Here is a 16,092-nt window from a genome sequence, read left to right as displayed (position 1 = left end):
CGTTGTGGAAAGTTGCAGATAGAAATTCCCTGAATAGAACTGACATGATTCCTTAGAATCAGAGGCATGTTTGTTCTACATAATTCATTTCTATCTGAATGTGGCCAACGTCTCCGTCCCCCTCCTGGAAGCAGCCCTGGTACCTGCTTGTCCCTAGCTATGTGAAGCGAGACAGATTAGCCACAATAGTAGAATTTGCGGTTCGTCCTCAACATAAAAGTCCCTCATTGAAAGTGATAAACTGATACAAAATAGTGTAATCATTTCAAATTTGGACTAGGCAACGCTAAACATGGTTAGAATGTTGTTACTTAATTTAAAATTGAGAAGAATGGTGCCGGAGTCGATGGCTGCCGTTTTATGGTTTTCTAACCAATTGTGCTATTGTGTGTTTTTTGGCATAATTTGTGGGTAATCTGCCTCTACCCTCAGTCCTTTTAGCCAACGTACAATCATTGGATGACAAAATAGATGAGCAACGATCACAAATAAACTGTAATGTCTTATGTTTCACCGAGTCGCAGCTGAACGATGACAGTAGACCACACTATTTACCAAGAGAGTTTTCGTCTATTTTTCCGTTGTTGTCTTTTTACCACCACAAATCAATGCTGGCAGTAAGGCTGCACTCAATGAGCTGTATAAGGCCATAAGAAAAAAATAAAATGCTCATCCAAAGGTGGCAGTCCTAGTGGCTGGAAACTTTAATGCAGGAAAGCTAAAATACGTTTTGCCCCATTTCTACTAGCATGTCACGGATGCGAGAAAAAAAAAAACGAATGTAGATCACCTTTACTCCACACACAGAGACGTGTACAAAGCTCTCCCTCGCCCTCTATTTGGCAACTCTGACCATAATTCTATCCTCATGATTCCTGCTTACAAGGATGAGGCAGGCCTCACAAACTATTACAGACTACAAAAGGAAGCACTGTCGCGAGCTGCCCAGTGACATGAGCCTACCAGACGAGCTAAATTACTTCTATGCTCACTTCGAGGTAAGCAACACTAAAGCATGCATGAGAGCATCAGCTGTTCCAGACAACTGTGACCACGCTCTCCATAGCTGATGTGAGAGTAAGACCTTTTAACAGGTCAACATTCACAAGGCCACAGGGCCAGACAGATTACCAAGGACGTGTACTCCGAGCATGCACTGACCAACGGGAAAGTGTCTTCACTGACATTTTCAGCCTGTCCCTGACTGAGGCTGTAATACCTACATGTTTCAAGCAGACCACCATAGTTCCTGTGCCGAAAAACACTAAGGTAACCTGCTTAAATGACTACCAACCCATAGCACTCACGTCAGTAGCCATGAAGTGCTTTGAAAGGCTGGTCATGGTTCACATCAACACCATTATTCCAGAAACCCTAGATACACAACAATTTGCATACCGTCCCAACAGATCCACAGATGATGCAATCTCTATTGCACTCCACACTGCCCTTTCACACCTGGACATAAGGAACACCTATGTGAGATTGCTATTAATTGACTTACAGATCAGCGTTCAACACCATTGTGCCCTCAAAGCTCATCACTAAGCTAAGGACACTGAGACAACACCTCTCTCTGAAACTGGATCCTGGACTTCCTGAAGGGCTGCCCCAAGGTGGTAAGGGTAGGTAACAACACTTCCGCCACGCTGATCCTCAACACCGGGCCCCTCAGGGGTGTGTGCTCAGTCCCCTCCTGTACTCCCCGTTCATTCATGACTGCATGGCCAGGCATGACTCCAACACCATCATTAAGTTTGCGGAAGAGTGTGCAATGCTGTCATCAAGGCAAATGGTGTCTTCTTTGAAGAATTTCAAATATAATATATATTTTGATTTGTTTAACACTTATTTTTGGTTACTACATGATTCCATGTGTTATTTCATAGTTTTGATGTCTTCACTATTATTGTACAATGTAGAAAATAGTAAAATAAAGAAAAACCCTTGAATGAGTGTGTGTGCCCAAACTTTTGACTGGTACTGTGTATATTTATATATTTTTATGGGTTATTGGAAATGATGCAGACAATTACATTGATGGAAGCCACAATCTATCTGCAATATTAAAGCTGATCTTCCACCCCCCAAAAGGTATAATAATAATAAACACACTAGACAGCTAGTATAATGGCCTTTGGCTAAAACGTTGCTTGCGGTACACAGACTGGACATCTGGTATGATGGTCTTTGACTAAAATACTGCTAGCGGTACCAATACCGTGCGAGAGAAACTGATCATTCATTTTCTAGAATTAATGTTCATTGATACTCTGGTTTTAGTAGTGTAGCTCTGCTCTCAATCTGAGTAGTTGAGACATAAAAAGGGTATTGATAGAAAAAGTAACTTCTCTATTACAGTAAAATAATGTCTCAATGTGTTTGTGTCCATATGAACCATTCTTTTGGACCAAACCACAAATGTAAATAGCTATTTTAAACCGCTTGCCAGAGAGGAAGATGTGATCTCGCAACTTTGTTGACATGAAAGTCAGGGGGAGGTGCTTGGTGTGTCTATGTCATAGAGAAGCAAGAGGTTTCACTCTCGCTAAATTCTGTCTAAAATAAGCCCAATATGTTTCTATGGGCTTGTTTTGGACCTAAGCTTGTTGCCTGCCTTCCTGCCTTTGGGACATCGACTCCCATTGTTAGGGTGGAGACATGCATCTTGTCATTATATACAGATCTCTGGTGTAAATGGGAAGGTGCACACGGCACAGAGGAGACGAGACCAAAAATACAACATGACAACAAGCGGACATAAACACTCAAAAGTGAAAGTAAATACAGGCATTTGGAATGTTGCGCAAAAACATACCTTTGAATTAATTCTATATATATCGCTCAGCCCTGAGTATAGTAGAGTATAATGTACTGTATTGTACCCTACTTTACTCTAATGTTGTGTACTCAAGACGTCTTTTCAACTTTTAATTAACTGATTTCAACGTCCAGAAAATACTTATTTTAAACGTGCAGATATAACTTTTCAACTTTCATTCATAACCTAAAATGAATCTAACTTCAACGTTTGGAAAAATAAGTATTTTAGACATTTTTTTTGCTTACTAGGACTATTGTAGTTCATAGGAGGAGGGCGGTATTTCAGCCAGGACCGGCCTGTATCTGCGGCAAGCATAGAGATGGATAGAAGACTCAACCTCTATGTAACCCGTTTTAGCATGGACATTGTCATTGAGGGTTTCCACAATTTTAAAGTAGTCAAATGGGTGGGGATTCTTAATGGTTAGGAGTAATCAGCCAATTATTAGTGCCTTGTCTTCTTCAAAATGGGCGCTATGGTTTGTAAATATTTAACATCGCCATCTAGTGGCCAATAACTGAATGACACTAATTGGTTCAGGACTCCAGCACTGCAGGTGGCGCTAACTGTGGTGTCAACGGACTTCCGCTCAGGCAGTGAGGGTGCAGCAGAGAGAGACAATTTCAAGGTTGCACTACTGTTTTGAAGCAGAACGTAATGATTATCAGTTTTCTACATGTGTAATAATATTCAGACACATTAAGTTGTTTCCATCTTTATCTATAAATGTTACTATGGTGTGAACAGGAAATACAATTGGAGTTAAATAGTTCAGTGAAGACAAGGCTATTCAGGAAAATAGTACATAATGCTGCCTAAAACATACTGCAACCTTGTACTAAATGGTTTTTCAGTAATTTATGCATTTATGTGAATCTAGGAAATATACTATAGGTTATGTGCACTGTAATTTAAAGTGTGCACTTTGTCTAATGTGAAATGAATAAATTGTTTGTTTTCAAAGTTTAGCTAACTGATCTAATATAATTTTTTGAGAATAAAGTACCAGAACTGTCAAGACAATAACTTTTTGGGGGCCATTTTCTCTTCATTAGTACAGGCCAACTCCGATTATGTCTGAGGCCGGTAACATCAAAAGTGAGGACAAACCCAATCTACAGTCACTGGGTCCTGATTGTGACAGTGGAGCCCAGTTTGCACTGCAGGATCCAGAGATGGAATCAGTGAAGCTGGAAGACTGCAGTCAAACACTGGAGCTGAATGTCAACATTAAAGATGAAGAAGAGGAGGAGAAGATTGGGGGATCTGTTTATGATGGTAAGAGCAGGTTCTGTCTATAAGTTATCTTCATAAGTTAGACCTCCATAAGTTATTGATAGGTTTAATTCTGTAAATCTGACATAACACATCCTTGAACAAGTTCTATGAAATTAGTCTGTTTAGTTACTAACCCTTGTGATAGTGAATGGAGGATGATATGAAATGAGTCTGTGTAGTTACTAACCCTTGTGATAGTGAGAGGAGGATGATATGAAGTGAGTCTGTGTAGTTATTAACCCTTGTGATAGTGAGTGGAGGATGATATGAAATGAGTCTGTGTAGTTTCTAACCCTTGTGATAGTGAGAGGAGGATGATATGAAATGAGTCTGTGTAGTTACTAACCCTTGTGATAGTGAGTGGAGGATGATATGAAATGAGTCTGTGTAGTTACTAACCCTTGTGATAGTGAGTGGAGGATGATATGAAATGAGTCTGTGTAGTTAGTAACCCTTGTGATAGTGAGTGGAGGATGATATGAAATGAGTCTGTGTAGTTAGTAACCCTTGTGATAGTGAGTGGAGGATGATATGAAATGAGTCTGTGTAGTTACTAACCCTTGTGATAGTGAGTGGAGGATGATATGAAATGAGTCTGTGTAGTTACTAACCCTTGTGATAGTGAGTGGAGGATGATATGAAATGAGTCTGTGTAGTTACTAACCCTTGTGATAGTGAGAGGAGGATGATATGAAATGAGTCTGTGTAGTTACTAACCCTTGTGATAGTGAGAGGAGGATGATATGAAATGAGTCTGTGTAGTTATTAACCCTTGTGATAGTGAGAGGAGGATGATATGAAATGAGTCTGTGTAGTTACCAACCCTTGTGATAGTGAGTGGAGGATGATATGAAATGAGTCTGTGTAGTTACCAACCCTTGTGATAGTGAGTGGAGGATTATATTACTCATAATATTCACCCCTTTTTGCCCTCAACTGTTGAACAGCTTTTAGGGCTGACCCCATTTAGTTGACTGGTCGATTGTTTGGTCGATAGATAGTAGACCAACAGGCTAAGCTTTTTTTTAATCGAGCAGCGGCAAATATATACATTTCTTATATACAGTACCAGTCAAAAGTTTGGACACACAAATTAAAATATATTTTAGATTTTATATTCTTTAATGTAGCCACCCTTTGCTTTGCACATTCATGGCATTCTCTCAACCAGCTTCACATGGAATGCTTTTGCAACAGTCTTGAAGGAGTTCCCACATATGCTGAGCACTTCTTGGATGCTTTTCCTTCACTCTGCGGTCCAACTCATCCCGAACCATTGGGTTGGGTAGAAGTCAGGTGATTGTGGAGGTCAGGTCATCTGATGCAGCACTCCATCACTCCTGGAAATGTGTTTTGGGTCATTTGCCTGTTGAAAAACAAATGAGAATCCCACTTAGCGCAAACCAGATGGGATGGCATATCGCTGCAGAGTGCTGTGGTAGCTATGCTGGTTAATTGTGACTTGAATTCTAAATAAATCAATCACTGTCACCAGCAAAGCACCATCACAGCTCCTCCTCCATGCTTCTCGGTGGGAACCACACATGCGGAGATCATCCGTTCACCTAGTCTGCGTCTCACAAAGACAGAGGTTAGAACCAAAGATCTCACATTTGGACTCATCAGACCAAAGGACAGATTTCCACAGGTCTAATTTCCATTGCTCGTGTTTCTTGGGCCAAGCAAGTCTCTTCTTCTTATTGATGTCCTTTAGTAGTGGTTTCTTTGCAGCAATTCAACCATGAAGGCCTGATTCACGCAGTCTCCTCAGAAAAGTTGATGTTGAGATGTGTCTGTTGAAATCTGTGAAGCATTTATTTGGTCTGCCATCTGAGGTGAAGCTGGAAGACAGGTACACCTGTTAATTGAAATGCATTCCAGGTGACTACCTCATGAAGCTGGTTGAGAGTATGCCAAGACTGTGCAAAGCTGTCATCAAGGCAAAGGGTGGCTACTTTGAAGAATCTCAAATATTAAATATATTTTGATTTCACTTTATTTGGTTAATACATGATTCTGTATGTGTTATTTCATACTTTTGATGTCTTCGCTATTATTATACAATGTAGAAAATAGTAAAAATAAAGAAACTCTTGAATGAGTAGGTGTGTCCAAACTTTTGATTGATACTGTGTATATAAACAAATGTATGACACACGAGACATCTGTCTGATTCACGCCTGTCTTCATTGCGGAGGGCATGGCTCACCAGTAGTACATTTAGCCTACCTTTTAATTCCCATCATTTCTAATCTACAATGTTTGTTTGATTGCGGTAATGCATTCAATATATTATTACAGTCTTGTCATTGTAGGAGTGGACACGTTGTTTGTAGAGCGTACAACCTTGGCTATGCTTGCGAGAAAGAAGTTTTGGTTTATTTCCTTCCATTTACGAGTTTACAATGTATTATTTGTCTTTTGTTGAGAGTGCTCCTGTCAATGTTGAGAAAGGACACACACTTGATTATGCATAGAAGTAGGCCTATAGGCTACCTGGCCCTGATTACACATAGAAGTAGGCCTATAGGCTACCTGGCCCTGATTACACATAGAAGCAGGCCTATAGGCTAGCTGGCCTGATTACACATAGAAGTAGGCCTATAGGCTAGCTGGCCTGATTACACATAGAAGTAGGCCTATAGTCTACCTGGCCTGATTACACATAGAAGTAGGCCTATAGTCTACCTGGCCCTGATTACACATAGAAGTAGCCCTATAGACTACCTGGCCTGATTACACATAGAAGTAGGCCTATAGGCTACCTGCCCTGCTTGCAAATGTAGGCCTATAAATTTGCCCATTTGGGGATCTGATACTATTTCTGATTGTCTTAACTCACCGTCACTGTGGAGTTTCTCAGATAAAAAATGTTCAGCTCAAACAGCAAGTGAGCGAAGTCTGTTTCTACACAAAATTCCAGTTCTCTACCTTTCGATAACCACTCAGCATGAAAGGGGAAAAAATGTAATGCATTGATCTGGTGGAAACGTCTTATCCTTTGTGCAAATAGCCTACAGCTGTTTCTGTCTGTCTGGAGCTCACTGGCACGGGAAACTCTGAGGAAGTTTGCTAGCACAGGCCAGACCAAATTAATAGTTGATAGAATGTTTAAAGTTTCTTGCAGACAGGCCATGTGTAGCCAATTTGATTAATAGAATATCTATTTTCATCAGGATATTATCTACCTGCAGACTGCAATGTTTTTATTTGTTGGCTTTATGTAAGCTAGTTTTGGCAATATTAGTTACTTTTAGATTTGTATCATTTTGATAGAATTTTGATTAACTACATGACATTGATTTGAGATATGAAGACTTTATTATAAATTAAATGAAACGGTTCCATGAAAATGTGCAGATGAAAATCATAACTGGCACGCAGATCAGTAGAAATGGTACGATTACCTGCCACTCCAAATGGAAAAGGGTGCCAACCGGCAACGTCAGGAGCATAACGGAAGGCCAGCAGCAGCGGGAGGAGGAGAGTCGGAACAGATTTTTTTACTTCTAGTTAGGCGATATTGATCTCTAGCTTCCTCTTGAGGATTTTACGTGTCTTCATTTTTAATCGCAGTGCTTAAAGCGTCAGACAAGCTCAGTAGCCTCCATATAGTTGATTTTATTTCAACACATATGTATGGAAAAATACATGTTTTAAAATTAAAACATTTGGTCGAAAGAAAACAAGACTCTCGGTCGACCAGGAATAATTTCTTTGTTGTTGTTGGGACAGCCGTAATAGCTTTATTCCCTGTATTGAACAGCCTACTGATATGAAGTCATATGTATATCACACCAACTGACTGGTTCTTCTGATGTTGTTCACACAGGAGACCATGTTGAGACATTCTCTACATCCAGAGAGCAACAGCAGGAAGATCACAGAGCTAAGAGTTCTCACCACTGCCCACATTGTGAGGAGATTTTCCCAATTCTATCAAAACTAGAAATACACCTAAAAATACACACAGGAGATAATCTGTATTCCTGCACTGACTGTGGGAAGAGTTTCACAACATCACAGGCTCTGACAGTTCATCTGCGAGTCCACACTGGAGAAAAACCTTACTCCTGCTCTGACTGTGGGGAGAGTTTCTCTCAACAGAGCAGCTTAAAAACACACCAACGTATACACACAGGAGAGAAGCCTTACTCATGCTCTAACTGTGGGAAGAGTTTCTCCGTATCAAGCAACTTAAAAACACACCTAAAAATACACGCCGGGGAGAAGCCTTACTTCTGCTCTGACTGTGGGGCGAGTTTCTCTCAACAGAGCCACTTACAAACCCACCAACATATACATACAGGAGAGAAGCATTACTTGTGCTCTGACTGCGGAAAATGCTTCATAACATCAGCTGAGTTAAGAGTTCATCAGAGAACACACACAGGAGAGAAGCCTTACTGCTGCTCTGACTGTGGGAAGAGTTTCTCTCAACAGAGCAACTTAAAATGTCACCAGCGAATACACACAGGAGAGAAGCCTTACTCCTGCTCTGACTGTGGGAAGAGTTTCACCCATTTGGATATATTAAAATGCCATCAGCGAATACACACAGGAGAGAAGCCTTACTCCTGTTCTGTCTGTGGGAAGAGTTTCTCCCAACAGGGCAACTTAAAAACACACCAACGTATGCATAAAGGAGAGAAGCCTTACTCCTGTTCTGACTGTGGAAAGTGCTTTACAACATCAACTGAGCTAAAATCTCATCAGAGAACACACACAGGAGAGAAGCCTTACTGCTGCTCTGACTGTGGGAAGAGTTTCTCCCGATTGGCTACCTTAAAAACACATCAATGTGTACACAAAGGAGAAACGCCTCATCACCTCTCTCAGACCAGCTAAGATTAAAGTCACTCCATCAATTAATCCTCATCTCATAAAGGAAGTGGTAACAGTGAATTGGATCAAATGAAGAAAGCTTAGAACACTTTTGTAATCCTATTGTTTCTCACTGTGAGAGAACTGTGCAGAGGAAAGGAAGCGTTATAAAATTATGACATTGGAAATCATATTTTTTACTACAAAACATAGAAACGCGCCATTTTCACATATGTTGATGTTGGGGTGGTGCTGGGATGATGAATATGAAGTTCAAACATTTAAAATGTCCCTTTTAAGGCAAAAACAATAGGATGGTGGTTGGTCGGGTGGATGGATGAGTCAGCATATAACATGAAAGTCTAGCAACCCAACGGTTGCTTGTTCAAATCTCATCATGGACAACTTTAGCATTTTAGCTAATAAGCAACTTTGCAACTACACTACATGACCAAAAGTACACTACCGTTCAAATGTTTGGGGTCACTTAGAAATGTCCTTGTTTTTGAAAGAAAAGCTATTTTTTTGTCCGTTTTATATAACATCAAATTGATCAGAAATACAGTGTAGACATTGTTAATGTTGTAAACTACTATTTTAGTTGGAAACGGCAGATTTTTTAATGGAAAATCTACATAGGCGTACAGAGGCCCATTATCAGCAGCCATCACTCCTGTGTTCCAATGGCATGTTGTGTTAGCGAATTCAAGTTTATCATTTTAAAAGCCTAAATGATCAATAGAAAACCCTTTTGCAATTATGTTAGCACAGCTAAAAACGGTTGTTCTGATTAAAAAAGGTATAAAACTGGCCTTTTTTAGACTAGTTGAGTATCTGGAGCATCAGCATTTGTGGGTTTGCTTACAGGCTTAAAATGGCCAGAAACAAATAACTTTCTTCTGAAACTCATCAGTCTATTCTTGTTCTGAGAAATGAAGGCTATGCCATGCAAGAAATTGCCAAGAAACTGAAAATCTCATACAACGCTGTGTACTACTCCCTTCACAGAACAGCACAAACTGGACCTAACCAGAATAGAAAGAGGAGTGGGAGGCCCCGGTGCACAACTGAGCAAGATGACAAGTACATTAGTGTCTAGTTTGAGAAACGGATGCCTCTCAAGTCCTCAACTGGCAGCTTCATTAAATAGTACCTGCAAAACACCAGTCTCAACGTCAACAGTGAAGAGGCGACTCCGGGATGCTGGCCTTCTAGGCAGAGTTGCAAAGAAAAAGCCAAATCTCAGACTGGCCAATAAAAAGAAAAGATTAAGATGGGCAAAAGAACACAAACACTGGACAGAGGAACTCTGCCTAGATGGCCAGCATCCCGGAGTCGCTTCTTCACTGTTGACGTTGAGACTGCACTGTATTTCTGATCAATTTGATGTTATTTTAATGGACAAACCCCCCCCCCCAGATCTTTCAAAAACAAGGACATTTCTAAGTGACCCCAAACTTTTGAACGGTAATGTATGTGGGCACCTGCTCGTCGAACATCTCATTCCAAATTCATGGGCATTAATATGGATTTAGTCCCCCTTTTGCTGCAATAACGGCCTCCACTCTTCTGGGAAGGCTTTCCACTAGATGTTGGAACATTGCTGTGGGGACTTTTTCCATTTAGCCACGAGCATTAGTGAGGTCGGGCGATTAGGTCTGGCTCGCAGTCAACGTTTCAATTCATCCCAAAGGTGTTTGATGGGGTTAAGGTCAGGGCTCTGTGCAGGCCAGTCAAGTTCTTCCACACTGATTTCCACACTGATCTCGACAAACCATTTGTGTATGGACGTATATTTGTGCTCGGGGGCATTGTCACGCTGAAACAGGAAAGGGCCTTCCCCAAACTGTTGCCACAACGTTGGCAGCACAGAATCATCTATAATGTCATTGTATGCTGTAGCGTTAAGATTTCCATTCACTGGAACTAATGGGACTAGTCCGAACCATGAAAAACAATCCCAGACCATTATTCGTCCTCCACCAAACTTTACAGTTGGTACTATGCATTGGGGCAGGTAGTGTTCTCCTGTCATCCACCAAACCCAGATTCGTCCGTCGGACTGCTATATGATGAAGCATGATTCATCACTCCAGAGAACATGTTTCCACTACGTCAGTCCAATGGCGGTGAGCTTTACACCACTCCAGCCAACGCTTGGCATTGCACATGGTGATCTTAGGCATGTGTGCTGCTGCTCGGCCATGGAAAACCATTTTATGACGCTCCCAATGAACAGTTCTTGTGGACATTGCTTCCAGAAGCAGTTTGGAACTTGATAGTGAGTGTTGCAACCGAGGACGGACAATTTTTACATGCTTCAGCACTTGGCGGTCCTCAAGCAGGGCAGACATTTGATGAACTGGCGGTGCCACATTGAAAGTCACTAAGCTCTTCAGTAAGGCCATTCTAATGCCAATGTTTGTCTATGGAGAATGCATGGCTGTGTGCTCGATTTTATACTCCTGTCAGAAACGGGTGTGGCTGAAATAGCCAAATCCACAATTTGAAGGGGTGTCCTCATACTTTTGTGTATATAGTGTGCTTAGCATGTTAATGTTAGCAACAACAAATTGGAATTCGTAAAATATCATACGTATAGCAAATTCGTAACATATTGTACGAAATGTAATTCGTAACATACTATACAAATCGTATTACAGTTATAGGCCAATGTAATGTAATGTAACATAACATACTAAATTGTGTGGTATTTTTTAAATTTATTTTTACATATAGTACGTTTTGCTCTGACACCAAGTTGTCCCTCTGCAGTTCTCTGTGGGAATGAGTTAGTAGACACATGTATCAGATAGAGATGGTGTGATGATCAGTTTTCTGAGGGAATGAGTTAGTAGACACAAGTATCAGATAGAGATGGTGTGATGATCAGTTTTCTGTGGGAATGTGTTAGTAGATACAACATGTATCAGATAGAGATGATGTGATGATCAGTTTTCTGTGGGAATGAGTTAGTAGATACAGTTGAAGTCAGAAGTTTACATACACTTAGGTTGGAGTCATTAAAACTCGTTTTTCAACCACTCCACAAATTTCTTGTTAACAAACTATAGTTTTGGCATGTCGGTTAGGACATCTTCTTTGTGCATGACAAGTCATTTTTCCAACAATTGTTTACAGACAGATTATTTCACTTATAATTAACTGTATCACAATTCCAGTGGGTCAGAAGTTTACATACACTAAATTGACTGTGCCTTTAAACGGCTTGGAAAATTCCAGAAAATGATGTCATGGCTTTAGAAGCTTCTGATAGGCTAATTGACATCATTTGAGTCTATTGGAGAGGTACCTGTGGATGTATTTTAAGGTCTACCTTCAAACTCAGTGCCTCTTTGCTTGACATCATGGGAAAATAAAAAGATATCAGCCAAGACCTCAGAAAATAAATTGTAGACCTCCACAAGTCTGGTTCATCTGTGGGAGCAATTTCCAAACGCCTGAAGGTACCACGTTCATCTGTACAAACAATAGTACGCAAGTACAAACACCATGGGACCACGCAGCCGTCATACCGCTCAGGAAGGAGACGCGTTCTGTCTCCTAGAGATGAACGTACTTTGGTGCGAAAAGTGCAAATCAATCCCAGAACTACAGAAAAGGACCTTGTGAAGATGCTGGAGGAAACAGGTACAAAACTATCTATATCTACAGTAAAACAAGTCCTATATCGACATAACCTGAAAGGTCGCTCAGCAAGGAAGAAGCCACTGCTCCAAAACCGCCAAAGAAAAGCCAGACTACATTTTGCAACTGCACATTGGGACAAAGATCATACTTTTTGGAGAAATGTCCTCTGGTCTGATGAAACAAAAATAGAGCTGTTTGGCCATAATGACCATCGTTATGTTTGGAGGAAAAAGGAGGAGGCTTGCAAGCCAAAGAACACCATCCCAACCATGAAGCACGGGGGTGGCAGCATCATGTTGTGGGGGTGCTTTGCTACAGAAGGGACTGGTGCACTTCACAAAATAGATGGCATCATGAGGCAGGAAAATTATGTGGATATATTGAAGCAACATCAAGACATCAGTCAGGAAGATAAAGCTTGGCCGAATGGGTCTTCCAAATGGACAATGACCCCAATCATACTTCCAAAGTTGTGGCAAAATGGCTTAAGGACAACAAAATCAAGGTATTGGAGTGGCCATCACAAAGCCCTGACCTCAATCCTATAGAGAATTTGTGGGAAGAACTGAAAAAGCGTGTGCAAGCAAGGAGGCCTACAAACCTGACTCAGTTACACCAGCTCTGTCAGGAGGAATGGGCCAAAATTCACCCAACTTATTGTGGGAAGCTTGCGGAAGGCTACCCAAAACATTTGACCCAAATTAAACAATTTAAAGGCAATGCTACCAAATACTAATTGAGTGTATGTAAACTTCTGACCCACTGGGAATGTTATGAAAGAAATAAAAGCTGAAATAAATCATTCTCAACTATTATTCTGACATTTCACATTCTTAAAATAAAATGGTGATCCTAACTGACCTAAGACAGGGAATTTTTACTGGGATTAAATGTCAGGAATTGTGAAAAACTGAGTTTAAATGTATTTGGCTAAGGCGTATGTAAACTTTCGACTTCAACTGTACATGTACAGTGGGGGAAAAAAGTATTTGATCCCCTGCTGATTTTGTACGTTTGCCCACTTACAAAGAAATTATCAGTCTATAATTTTAATGGTAGGTTTATATGAACAGTGAGAGACAGAATAACAACAAAAAAATCTAAATGTTATAAATTGATTTGCATTTTAATGAGGGAAATAAGTATTTGACCCCTCTGCAAAACATGACTTAGTACTTGGTGGCAAAACCCTTGTTGGCAATCACAGAGGTCAGACGTTTCTTGTAGTTGGCCACCAAGTTTGCATACATCTCAGGAGGGATTTTGTCCCACTCCTCTTTGCAGATCTTCTCCAAGTCATTAAGGTTTCGAGGCTGACGTTTGGCAACTCGAACCTTCAGCTCCCTCCACAGATTTTCTATGGGATTAAGGTCTGGAGACTGGCTAGGCCACTCCAGGACCTTAATGTGCTTCTTCTTGAGCCACTCCTTTGTTGCCTTGGCTGTGTGTTTTGGGTCATTGTCATGCTGGAATACCCATCCATGACACATTTTCAATGCCCTGGCTGAGGGAAGGAGGTTCTTACCCAAGATTTGACAGTACATGGCCCCGTCAAATGATGCGGTGAAGTTGTCCTGTCCCCTTAGCAGAAAACCACCCCCAAAGCATAATGTTTCCACCTCCATGTTTGATGGTGGAGATGGTGTTCTTGGGGTCATAGGCAGCATTCCTCCTCCTACAAACACGGCAAGTTGAGTTGATGCCAAAGAGCTCCATTTTGGTCTCATATGACCTCAACACTTTCACCAGTTGTTCTCTGAATCATTCAGATGTTCATTGGCAAACTTCAGACGGGCATGTATATGTATTCTTGAGCAGGGGGACCTTGCGGGCGCTGCAGGATTTCAGTCCTTCACGGCATAGTGTGTTACCAATTGTTTTCTTGGTGACTATGGTCCCAGCTGCCTTGAGATCATTGACAAGATCCTCCCGTGTAGTTCTGGGCTGATTCCTCACCGTTCTCATGCTCATTGCAACTCCACGAGGTGAGATCTTGCATGGAGCCCCAGGCCGAGGGAAATTGACAGCTCTTTTGTGTTTCTTCCATTTGCGAATATTCGCACCAAATGTTGTCACCTTCTCACCAAGCTACTTTGCGATGGTCTTGTAGCCCATTCCAGCCTTGTGTAGGTCTACAATCTTGTCCCTGACATCCTTGGAGAGCTCTTTGGTCTTGGCCATGGTGGAGAGTTTGGAATCTGATTGATTGATTGCTTCTGTGGACAGGTGTCTTTTATACAGGTAACAAGCTGTGGTTAGGAGCACACCCTTTAAGAGTGTGCTCCTAATCTCAGCTCGTTACCTGTATAAAAGACACCTGGGAGCCAGAAATCTTTCTGATTGAGAGGGGGTCAAATAGTTATTTCCCTTATTAAAATGCAAATCAATTTATAACATTTCTGACATGTGTTTTTCTCTATATTTTTGTTGTTATTCTGTCTCTCACTGTTCAAATAAACATACCATTAAAATTATAGACTGATAATTTCTTTGCCAGTGGGCAAACATACAAAATCAGCAGGGGATCAAATACTTTTTCCCCCCACTGTATCAGATAGAGATGGTGTGATGATCAGTTTTCACCATTACTTTGGGTGGATTCTTTTTTACTACATAATGACTTTTGTTTAATGATACACAGGCTATGAAATGACTGCATGTGTTTATTAAATTGCCTTTTAAAACTAGATTCATTATTTTAGTCATTGATTCATGTATTTGGGTAACTGTAATTAACTTAATTGATATACTAATGAAAAATAAACATTCTACATGAATTTGTGCTGTCAACCTTTGTTTTCTGGGTTATCTATACAGAAAATACAATGTTTTTGTTTAATTCATGGAATTCAAAATAATTTACGTCTATTTTCTACTCAAAACGTCACTACACCTTTACACATCACCATGGGGACAAGCCAATTTGCTAGCCACCAGTAATTGCTACAATGCACACAGATAGATGTTTTGTATTATAAAGGATTTACATATGTTTCTAATTAAATAACAGTTAAATAAAATGGGGAAAAGTATTGTCATTTTAAAGTGTTTTATATGGTACCAATGTCCAGGGACAGCATTACCGCCAACAATCAACAATGACCCACATACTATTAGGGAATGGAACCTGAGGAAGATTGTGTTACATTTCTCTTACTTATCGTAAGAGTAGGGGTGTTAACCCCGGGGTCCTGGCTAAATTCCCAATCTGACCCTCATACCATCATGGCCATCTAATCATCCCCAGCTTCCAGGCTCATTCACCCCCCCTCCTCTCCCCTGTAACTATTCCCCAGGTTGTTGCTGTAAATGAGAATGTGTTTACATTTACATCATTTAGCAGACGCTCTTATCCTTAGCGACTTACAAATTGGTGCATTCACCTTAAGATATCCTGTGGAACAACCACTTTACAATAGTACATCGATGTCTTTTTTTGGGGGGGGGGGGGGGTTAGAAGGATTACTTTATCCTATCCCAGGTATTCCTTAAAGAGGTGGGGTTTCAGGTGTCTC

General features: G+C 40.8%; 1 protein-coding gene across 6 annotated transcripts in view; it reads left to right on the top strand.

Annotated features, from left to right (window-relative positions):
• Positions 1-16,092, top strand: part of LOC115179502 (zinc finger protein OZF) — a 155,173-nt gene that overhangs the window by 124,393 nt on the left and 14,688 nt on the right. Inside the window, exons 1-3 of one of the 6 annotated variants that reach the window (XM_029741083.1) lie at positions 2,996-3,452; positions 3,885-4,102; positions 7,935-9,077. The exons of 1 other annotated variant lie outside the window; for it this stretch is intronic. In XM_029741083.1, coding sequence (XP_029596943.1) covers positions 3,898-4,102; positions 7,935-8,950 — 1,221 coding nt within the window. In that variant the 5' untranslated portion in view covers positions 2,996-3,452; positions 3,885-3,897 and the 3' untranslated portion in view covers positions 8,951-9,077. Of the gene's footprint in view, positions 1-2,995; positions 3,453-3,879; positions 4,103-7,486; positions 9,078-16,092 lie in introns of those variants that run through there. 4 more of the 6 variants (XM_029741082.1, XM_029741081.1, XM_029741077.1 and 1 more) reach the window with 4 other exon arrangements.

This window comes from Salmo trutta, chromosome 39 (genome assembly GCF_901001165.1).
Source record: "Salmo trutta chromosome 39, fSalTru1.1, whole genome shotgun sequence".
NCBI lineage: Eukaryota > Metazoa > Chordata > Actinopteri > Salmoniformes > Salmonidae > Salmo > Salmo trutta.
Note: the sequence above shows the minus strand (reverse complement) of the source record. Positions and strands in the feature narration are given on the sequence as shown.